This window comes from Syzygium oleosum, unplaced genomic scaffold (genome assembly GCF_021117445.2).
Source record: "Syzygium oleosum isolate NSW1041296 unplaced genomic scaffold, Sole_v2.1 Sole_v2.17, whole genome shotgun sequence".
Classification (NCBI taxonomy): domain Eukaryota; kingdom Viridiplantae; phylum Streptophyta; class Magnoliopsida; order Myrtales; family Myrtaceae; genus Syzygium; species Syzygium oleosum.
This window is the reverse complement of record NW_026607501.1, coordinates 663139-674229: the sequence shown is the minus strand read 5'-3', so window position 1 is coordinate 674229 and position 11091 is coordinate 663139. Positions and strand designations below refer to the sequence as shown.

At 41.1% G+C, this 11091-nt stretch overlaps 1 protein-coding gene across 1 annotated transcript; it reads right to left on the bottom strand.

The window, feature by feature from the left end:
* Positions 1–660: 660 nt before the first annotated feature.
* On the bottom strand, positions 661–9949 carry LOC130140245 (probable ATP-dependent DNA helicase CHR12). The gene is made up of 12 exons (XM_056319143.1): positions 9614–9949; positions 8280–8436; positions 7993–8057; positions 7325–7513; positions 6868–7017; positions 5703–6083; positions 5122–5381; positions 4807–5025; positions 3602–3809; positions 3360–3513; positions 2487–3089; positions 661–1822 (listed from the first exon to the last, which is right to left on the bottom strand). Exons 1-12 carry the CDS (start codon positions 9932–9934, stop codon positions 918–920), a joined length of 3612 nt encoding a protein of 1203 aa, XP_056175118.1. The 5' UTR covers positions 9935–9949; the 3' UTR covers positions 661–917.
* Positions 9950–11091: the final 1142 nt, after the last annotated feature.

The window sequence follows — 11091 nt, the reverse complement described above, 5'->3', positions numbered from 1 at the left end:
ACACTGACATGGACGGTTATTTTTATAATCGATATAAATGCAATATGTTTAGAACTTTTTTTGTACTTTTTCCTAAATCCTAGTGAAGATGAACTACTATTCTTTATGGACATTCCTGCAACAATTTGAGGTTTGTTTCAAATTGACTCAAAAACAACAGCCATTAACAGTGGATTAAATCCAACCACAACACCATATCTCTCGTCACCTCTAATAGCCGGAACAATCAAAGCGGATCAAGCCTGAGGAACAAGCTATGATGCTGTCACCATGCATCTTTCATGTACTCCGTAAACAGGAGTTCTTTTAAAGATATATAAAGGACGAATCCCCAGGTCCTCAATGACCATCAGATTAAAAAGAAAGAAAACATCTCGCGTTAATTATAAAAACCTTAAGATTTTGTGTATTATGATATTTTGTATAGCAGTTAGAAAAAATACAAAGAACCACGATCCGCTATGATCCGAGGATCTGCTTCTCGATGGAACAGACCCCACTAATAATAGGGATCACTTCCTGTCATGTTCATCCAGTTTCGACCCTCGACACGATAACTTTCTCACCGAATACTCAATTCAATTTTGTGAGACTTCTTTTTCCCGCTCGTCAATCTATCCAAAGAACATGCACCAAGTCTGAAAAGGACAGGAGATGGAATGAAAGGGCACATCTTTGTACACTAGGTAATTTGAATTGCTACTGGTACAATACAGCCTTCATCCATTGAAATGAATAGAAGCCGTGCGGACAGTAAGCCACAGCTACAGGTGTTGTCACCATTTGCTGCCCCTAAAAATCCACTTCTGCCAGAATTCTAGTTTTGCAGCTCAACCCCATGAATGAGAGAGGGGAAGGGGGAAAAAAACCATGAAAAAAGGATTGAGCACGAACCAAAAGAGCAAGAAAATTGTTGACTAATTCCAACCATTCCCTCTTCCATTAAAGTTCGGGCCCCTCGAGTCTGATGAAGAGCTCGGAATATAGCTGGATCTCTTCTTCTTATGGGTGTTCCACGTTAGTATATGCCCGTTCCACCCGACCCTCCTAGCACCCTGATACTCAGGTTTTTCGATGCTTTCAGCCTTCAATTTCCTCGGCACAGAACCATAAGTATCTTCACTGTTATCCTCACTCGCCACAGGCATATTTTCATCATCCAAGTCAGCTGCACTGTCGTGAAGTAACTCAGTGGACTCGGAAGGAAGTTGATCATTTTTCTTCCCCTTGGATGAGAATTTGGAAATATCTTCTCTGCTTTCACTTTCCAATTCCGATAGTGCGTCATTGCTAGCCGAATCATTGGCACCTGAGAGGAGATCATCTCTCCTCTTTCCTTTTACTGAGAACTTTGATGACTCTTCTCCATCTTCATTTCTCGGTTCTGATACCGTACCGATTAACCCATTGTTCTCAGAAAGAGGGTGATTCTTTCTCTTTCCTCTGCCAGAAAGTTTGGATATGTCTTCACCATTTTCTACTGCCTTCATCCACTGCAAATCGCTCAGAGTATCTGCATAAAGAACCTCCTTTCTTCTTCGCTTTCCAGTGATTTTGCTGACATCGTGCTCAAAACCCTTGGACTTGCCTTCGTTCGCATCAGGTGTAGAATAGGCCCACTCTGGCACCTCATGCTCTTCCATGAGACGGGACCTGTAATTTTCCCTTTGCCTTCTCTCCTCATCCATCTTCTCGAAGAGCCAGAACTCTTCATCTGAACGTGCTGCAAGGCGGTTGATCTCTCTCTCGCTTGGCACATCTGTGCCCAATGATCTGGTACCCTTGCGCATTATCTCTTCTAACATCTCTCTTCGGTCCCGAGCTGTGAAATCAAAGTAAAATGACTTTCAAACATAAAATTAAGAGAAAATATACCAAAGGCACTATTTCACATGTATTTTTTCCTTTATCACCCAAATAAAAGGACTATTCAGAAACTTGACAAGTTCTGCAATATACAGCATCCTCGATGATTCCAAGACTGCGGTATGGTCGACAACCATGAATAAAATATGCAATTTCTCGGACTCAATTTCTCCTCGTCTAAATGGCCTTGCTACAATTCGGCCAGCTGATCAGTGCACATCTGAACACAAACTAACACAATTACCTTCTACTCCAGTACCACACTTTCTGGTTGTTTCTAAACTGGAAGCAAGGCACAACAAGCACGCTTGTGTACCAGCAAGCGTGCATGCTGCATGTGTGTATAGATCTAAAGCAAGCAACACAGCTCAATCATCAACTAGTACAAGTTCCTACCCGGTCGCTGATAAATTAGGCTACTAATCCATAGTAAATCTTTTAAGAACAAACATCTCACATAACCCTTACAAGAAACCATTTTCTAAGCACAGTAAATATCTTTATCATTTTTATTTTGCACTTCCGATCTGCCAACTATACAAACTTCTATGTATTACCATAATAGGTGATTGAGCAATAATTAGCGGATGGTTAAGCACTAAAACATAAGCACAACTCACCTGTGGAAGTCGTATTAAAAAGTCCAGCCTGGATAACCTTGGCATCAATACCCATCTTTTGTTTTGCACGCTCCAGAATTACCTCCTCGATTGATCCAACACTAACCAACACAAAAACTCTGACCTCTTTCTTCTGTCCTATTCGATGGGCCCGATCCTCTGCCTGTTGATCCATTTGGGGGTTCCAATCACTGTCAAATATTATTACTGTATCTGCTGTTTGCAAATTCAAACCAAGGCCTCCAGCACGAGTGCTCAAAAGAAACATAAAGAATGGGGAATTGGGAGCATTGAATTGCTTCAGCAAAAGCCCCCTTTCTTCAGTTTTTGTTGAACCATCCAGTCGAAGATATTTGAAATCATGAAGTTGCAAATAGATTTCAAGAATGTCCATAAGACGAGTCATTTGGGAGAAAAGCAGGACCCTATGCCCAGATCTATAGAGTTTTGGGAGCAAGCGGTCAAGTAGCTCAAACTTCCCTGATGCTCTGATGACCTCATCCTTGCGCCACATGTTGTATTCCCCAACAAAAAGGTAAGGATGGTTACAACATTTGCGAAGCTGCATCGAGAGGTTCTGTAGAGACTTTGATTTTCCAGATCCTGAAATGGGTTACACTAGTTAGCAAAGATGCATATGCTTAAGTAAGCAGGTTATTGACAGAACTGGAAACCAAAAAAAAGACCCTAAAGTTACTTCCCATTATACAAATCCATTAGAGTAATTTTCATAATTAAAGGACAATATGTGAAGCTTATTTATGAACAGATTACACAATAAATACACTTCTGCATATATGTGTTTCACTTGGTTTTAAATGACGTTGTGGGACCACAACATACAGAAATGGTCAAGGAGCATAAGCTACAAACCAGTATCCAGCCCAACTCTGCCAACATCCGTCACTTGTTGATAGTATACTTTCTGCCAAGCTGACATATCACACTTCAATATAACCTGGGACTTCCCAGGAAGGAACTTCTCCACTTCATCTTTCTTTCTTCTCAATATGAATGGTCTTATAACCTTGAGAGCGAAACATACAATTAATTAAAAAGAAGAAAATGGTTGAAAATGGGACCAGATAATTTGACAACAAAAAGTTTATACATACTTGATGCAAACGATTAATAATTAATAACTCTTCTTCATCTGAGAGGGATAAATCACCACGGTCCGCAAAGGGTGCATTAAACCAATCCTCAAAATTCTGAATTGAATTGAAAATACTTGGAAGAAGAAAATTAAGCAGCGCCCATAGTTCCTGCAAACTATTCTGAATTGGCGTGCCCGTTAAGAGAAGCCTGCGTTGAGTCTGATAGCTGCATTAAGTGAACTTCCACTAATTAGACCATTTCCCAAAACATCCCGACTAAATCAGTCAGCTGAACCAACAGATATTACAACATAAAGGAATAACAAATGTTCAAAGGCAGTATTCAAATAGAAATTGATTCCAAAAATCCGCCTTTTACATATATGGTTACTTTGTAAGCAGGCATTTCTGAATGTATAATCAATATAAAACAGTTTGATGTGGATTAACTTGGTGCACCAAGAGACATTTAACAGTTTTCTTCTGGTCAGATTATTCAGATACACCCTCGAAAACGCTCACTTATTAGATCTGTACGAAAAACCATTATCTAATAAATAACGGAGTCAAACTATCTCCTGCTCATTGAAGACCTACACATAATAGGGAACTGTATCTGAACACATGACTCATGTTAGAGCGAAGACCCTATGACTTGATATAAGACAATCTGATAGTTGCAATATGATATCACCAGCTTTGAATTTTTAAGTCAACCTATAGCAGCCAAATGGACTTGCCTTTCATTCTAAACACGGTTTTGACGTAAATACTGGAAAAACTTTCTGCAATGAAAGTACTGAGATTTTCCTAAGGTGGTAAAGGGAAGCAGAAGAAAATCACTGCCCTTGTACTCATGCAAAGTTAATATACTCCTTCAATGCGTAACAAGGCAAAGAGTATTATTCATCTACACTGAATCATGATCTGCTAATCACTATCCTTATCGTTTAACAAAATATAGTAGGGTTGAAAACTGCAAAGCTCTTCGACAGAAAACATGGAAGACAATTTTGCAGTATCGCTGATGCAGTGAATAAGGCATAAGTAGTTCATCAAAAAGAGGTTCAGAGTAACAAAAGTGACTCAGCTATAGATGACATGAGAGTAAAGACAGAATTCTCAGCAGTTGAAGATGTCAGTATTGATGGTAATAGTCAGTTGGAGCATAGTGCACCAATGGCGGATTAATCAAGCAAATAAAAACGTCAGTAGCATCATACCCAGATACAAGAGTCCTTGAAAGAGAACATTCGTGATTCTTTAATCGATGTCCTTCGTCTATAATCAAATATTGCCACTGAATTTTCTTCAGGAATGCTTTATCTCTCATGATGAGGCCATAATGAGTAATTAACACATTAAACTTCCCCTCTCCAGATAACTCTTCCCTCATCACCTTTCTCTCATCCAGACGTCCATCATAAAGCACAGCTGCAATACTGGACATGAACAAAATAATAAGCATCTGAAAGTGAAGTGAGGCATGCAAGCAACTGCAAGCCCATCACATACACGAGAGAGAGAGAGAGAGAGACCTTGGAGCCCAAGTTGAAAATTCAGTAATCCAGTTTGGCAGCACAGCCTTTGGAGCCACTATCAAATGGGGCCCTACAACACCCTTGTTTTCCATGAGATAGGCAATCAACGAGATGGTTTGTATTGTTTTTCCTAAACCCATCTCATCAGCTAGAATACCATTTAGGTTGTTATTAAATAATGAAACCATCCACTGAAGTCCTTCCAATTGGTAGGGCCTCAATTCTCCACCTTGAAGCATGGACGGCTGCTCGGTGACCTGTAGAATCCGCAATTGATTTAGACTATGGTAGAGACAGGCAAAATGAGTTGATGAAAAACATAATGGAATTTTTTGGGCGGAAAAAAGCATAATGGGCCATTCACATGAGAGTGCCTACTTAGCATTCTAAAGGTATTATGCTGGCAAAGATTGAAAATTAGAGTGATAAGAATCTTAGGTTCATCAGAGACATAAAATGCTGAAGCCAGTAATTTTTATCCATTTACATCACATTATAGCTCATAAAGGTAGTAAGAAAATATATCACAAAGGCATTTTATGCAAAACAAGAAAAGAAACAGATAAAAGTGGTTTTACCTTTTCTTGAATGGAATGAATAGCGGAGTTATATTGCCGCTGACCCTCAAGAAAGTCACTGGAGTCATCATTGCGATCTGATTCAGAGACATCAACCTCTTCCGCAGGAGTTCCACTGCTTGAAGCATCCAACTCAGGCAAATCAGCTTCAGAATATTTAAGATCCTCAATTTCATCAGCATGTCCAGCATCTTTTTGACGCTGGACAGCAGCTCCTAAATTGTGAAGCAGGTTGTTCGTTTCTGCAAGAAGCGTATTCAATCGCTCATTTTTGCTTTCCTTTACCATTTTCATATATGCTTCCTGATCATCAGCCTTCAAAGCTTGCATCCTCAATTTTTCAGCACGGGTAGCACGCTGTCTTTGCCTTGCATGCCAGGCCTGCATCAAATGATTATTGTAAGGATCACAATAAGGAACATTTAGAGCGAAAGTTTATGTACTCTTATCTCCTCATAGATGGTATGCAACAGATAATTTTTATGGTCACATCCAACCTAACAGAACCCGTACAGCTCATATCACATCAGTTGTCAAGTTGTTTCCTCCCAAGTTCCAACATTAGTCAAATATCTCGGTGAACAGTTCCCCCAAAGTAGAACTGGAAACACTTTTAAAAGAATCAGAGCCCATACAAAAGAGGAAGAAAATACTGATGATCTTCATTGGGCTTCAAAACTGATTTGAGCAGTAATTCCTAATTGGTCAAAAATAAAAGTAACATCCTGAATGTGAGTGAAGAATAAAACTATCTCATACAACGCAAAGGACGGTACGGACTTTTCAAGCCCACTTCTAAGTTGGCGTCTTTTCGTCATCTTGTTTCACATTGAAAGAACCCAACCTTCTCTGTTTCAAGTGCATGAAGGTTGCTTTCCAGATAAGGAAAAGTTTAGCGGACTCATTTGACCAAGGTTATCCTATTCTCTTAAACAGCATGAGAACTTTCATATATGCCAGATAATTAATGTGCTTGAATATAACCAATCCAGTATGCCCCACATAAACCCAGCATCAGATATTTGACTCAAGATGACCATATTCTGAAGATAAATATGAGCTCAGCCTGCAGTGCCAAACCATCACAGGAACCACATTCTAAAATCGACTTCCCATTTTGTGACAGATAAATGAAAAGAAAAGAATAGGAGAGAAGGATGCCCACCTGGATCCCATCATTCCTCTGCTTTCTTTGCTTTAGAGAAGCCTGATTTTGTAAATGAAATTCTCGTACTGCATTAAGTATTTCTGCAAAAAATTTCCTTTTTTTGGTCTCTACAAGATTCTTTTCTTCTTCTTCCAATCTTGAGAGCCTCTGCAAATCAAAATTGAGGTACTAGCATCAGAAAGAAGCTTTTCTCCCACATTCTCATCCATGTCTATAAACAAATGAAATCCAAATGTAACTAAAGGGTGCTTCAATTCAAAGTCAATTATGAACTTGGCTATTGCCATATAGAATAGGAACAGATTGTAGATATCTATTTCATAACATTGAATTCCTAACAAGATATTATCTCATTTTATCTCAAGCAAGTCACATCGCAAAAATATTCCAGTATTTCCCGTCAATAGCCATGTAAAAGTAATGTTGATAAGTGCTGCATCACCAATTAGATTACCTCAGCATCCCGTTTCTTTCTGAAATGATCATCAGCTTCCACGGCAAAAGCATCCCCAACACCATATTGAGTGCGGCGCAATCGCAACATACCCCAGTCAAACAACTGCTTTTCAGGGTATGCACAGTTCAATCGAAGCCAGTACTCCGAACTTACTTGGGAGCGAACCTTACTTTGCAAATCCGCTAGCTGCCATAAAAAAAATAAAAAATAAAAGAGAGAGAGAGAGAGAGAGAGAGAGTTTGCCCAGAAAGTCAGAATTCTATCATCCCTCAATATCCAAATGCTTAATGAAACACATAAATATTCACATTTGCTGGAAGAAACAAAACAAAGGTTGCACATAAATCACTAGCTTAATCATGAAGTTTTAGTTGCTATTGAATGCACAAGACATTTCAAACAGTTACTGTTTATGTAGCCATTCATCAAACAAACACAGTCAACATTATCCTACAATAAAGGTTCAGACATCTGACAGCAACCTTTTCAATTACTCCAGTCTAGATAATGAAGAGTTTATGGATCTCAGGACACAAAACCTTCAAATGCTACAGTCACATTAAAATCTCAAAATCAAGATCCAATCAACAGTCTGTTGTAAACGCATTATATAAGGAATAAAGCAATAAGCAAAACAATCCAAAGAACGTCAAGCGAGTATTTACCTTCAGTCCATACAGTTCAAGTAAGCACTTTGTCTGCAGATCCTCCCCTCTAGTTGATGGCAATTCTAACCCAAGATTCAAAGCATCAGTTAGTGAGACAGAATAAGTGTAACATGTGGCTTCAAGCCCTAAAAAGATGTGTCCTGAACATGAAGCAGTATGGATGCATTGAATAAACAACCTACTAACCAATATTTTTTCTCGAAAACAAAGAATTCGCACTACAACATGCCATAGTATAAAGTACATCATGTGAGGATGCATGACAAAGTTGAGACCATAGTCACCTTCAAGTTCACTTATGCGATGCTGGACTCGGCTTTGAAGACGCTTTTCCTTTGATTCTGCCAATTTAGAACCTGACATGCAATTTATCCGCTGTCTCAGGAGTGCATCCTCAAATTCTGCAAGTAAATCTCGTCTGCTAGAGTTAACATGGTCGACCTGCATTAAAAGCATTACAAAACATGAATTTTGAAAGAAAATAAAAGGAGTTCAATCAAACAAACCAGCATTTAAAAGAGCAAATAGTGTTTCTAGCTAATTTAGCATGGTCAATGATATCTAAGATGATCGAGAATACCTAATTCACAAGCACAATTATTGTAAGGTTCAATCAACAAGAATAACCAAACACCAAAGTATAAAATGACAACCAGAGGGACATTACATCTTGCAGAATATTGCACAAAGCAAATTATGGCAATCCAAGGAAGAGACCAAATCTACAAACCTCTTCACCACGATTGATTATAACATGAAAAACAGGCGATATAGCTAAGTCCCGATATAATTATTTCCCACAAAAACCCACACCACTTCTGAAAGTTGCCAGTGTTCTAACCAATGCAGGCATCAGAAAGAGCTACTCAACTCAATTCATCACATATTAAAGTCAAAATGTCGAGAAGCGTGGGTAAGAGCAAAGCTTAAACCACGACTTTACTTGAGCAAAATCCGTTCTTTATGAGGCTCATACCCTAGTGCTTGAGTTCAAAGCAAAGCCCTAGCCTTCATACTATAAGATTATTAAGGAAAGCCACTGCAGTTATACTGGCTAATTAACTAAAAGACCACATGACAGATCGGAACTCACTCGCAGCGCTCCTAAAAAGAAGGGGCAGCAATTAGAAATCAATGTCGGGATTCCGTGCCGATAAACCAGTTAGACAGAACAGAAGAAGGGAAGGAGCGCATTTCCAATCAAACACGGTACACAGGATATATGGGTTCGTCGAATAGGCAACCCAAAGGAAGCCCACAAAACCACTTGCATAAGATATGCTCGCCAAATTCCCTATCCAAGACCCTCACAAAGCACCAGAGGGCATCTAAAAATCACATAAAGACAGCAATTTGCACGCGAATCATCAAATCTCATGCCGCAGCATCACCGCAGACCGAAGAGGAACGTCGCCAAAAAAAACCCTAAAAATTTCCACAGAATCGCCCAAGCCCAGTTTGCCCAAAATTCACGCCAGGGCATTCCGCACAGATTATTTTCTCGAAAATCCCAAATCGAAAGCAGAAACCACTTCGGATCGAGAACGGCACGCGCATCGAAACCAAAATCAAACCCCCCCCTTCCCCCCGAAAAAATCAACAACCGGGAAACCCTCACCGGACCCTTCTCGACCGCCGGAACCTCCCCGGATCCGCCGCCCTCGCCCTCGCCAGCGTCCGCGCCATCCCCGGCGGTGGCGGCGTCGTCGTCGCAGATGGAGGAGACGGCGCTGAGCAGGTCGGGGGGCAAGGGGAGGTTGCGCGAGATGAGGCCGAGGGCGCACATCAGCGACTTCGTCTTCTCCGCGCGATCGTCGAGCGGCGCCGACTCATCACCCCCGCGCTCCCGCTCCTCCCGCTCCCGCTCCTGCTCCTGCTGCTGCTGCGGCTGCTGCTGGGGCTGGGGTTGCGGCTGGGGGCTCTCGAGCTGAGCCACCATGGGTGTGTGGAGGACGGAGGAGGAGGAAGGAGGAACGAGGAGGAAGGCGCGAAATCGAATCAACGGCTCGTTTCGCGGCGCTTCGGATTTTTTTTTTTTTTGTTTAACTGTTGTTTAAAAAGAGGGGGAAGGGGAAAAATCTGTGAGGCGAGGAGGAGAGGGAAAAAATTATAAAGGTCGGATTTTTATGTGTGCGTGTGTGGGTCTCTCTCTCCCTTCCTCCCTCCTTCGCTGTTGTTTTGCTGCTGCTTTGGCTCTTCAGGGGCCGCTCTATATCTCTCTTCTCTGGTCTCTCTCTCTTGCTTTTGTCCAAGGGGAAGAGGAGTGGCTTGTGGGGTGGTGTGGTGGTGGGGACGGGTGAAGTTACCAAATTGGGCATGCGCGTCCCGCCTTATTACCGGACCGACCAGGGGTCTTCAATTTCTTCCCCAGTTTTTGCTGATTTTTGTTGGCTCTTTTGGGCGGCCATTCCGTTTGGGGGATTCTTCCCATCCTGGGGTTTCTCTTCTCGGCGTGAATTCCCTAAAAAAAAATTTTCGATTTGGGATGCTGATGGGGAAATCTCGGGAACCATGGCTGTGCATTCCACTCGTGTTGAATTACATTCCCCCGATTGTAGATATTACATTTCATTGAATGAGTTACCGAAAACTTAAAAGGTAAAGATTATTTTCGGGAGAACTCCAATCTCACTCTTTAGATGGAGCTATGGCTTGATTACTAGACGTCTTGTCCACTCATTGTCCACGCGATGTGTATGTGTTTAACTATGATCCTAATGCGTGGCCTGACTGTCCAACCGGGCTATGCGAAATAAGAGAAGCGCGGTCGAGGAAATGGCATGAAATGATGAAAACAAAAAGCATTGAAAACAATGTTAAAATGCAGGTAAGAAATAGAATGCGTAAAGTAATCCGATACAATGACCTTAGCAGGTGTACATTGGCTTGCCATTCGATCATACCGGCACCGCATGACAAGGTAATCGGAGGATAACATAGTATCGATTCCAATTTATCCTGCGTGATCCCTTTCCTAACATGCATTCCACTAATCCACGAGCGTTCCTAACTTCGACATCGATTCGATCGACCTCACATCACTCCCAAATCAACATCGTTCGGCATAATCAACTTCATCCAACGAATTGAGACCGA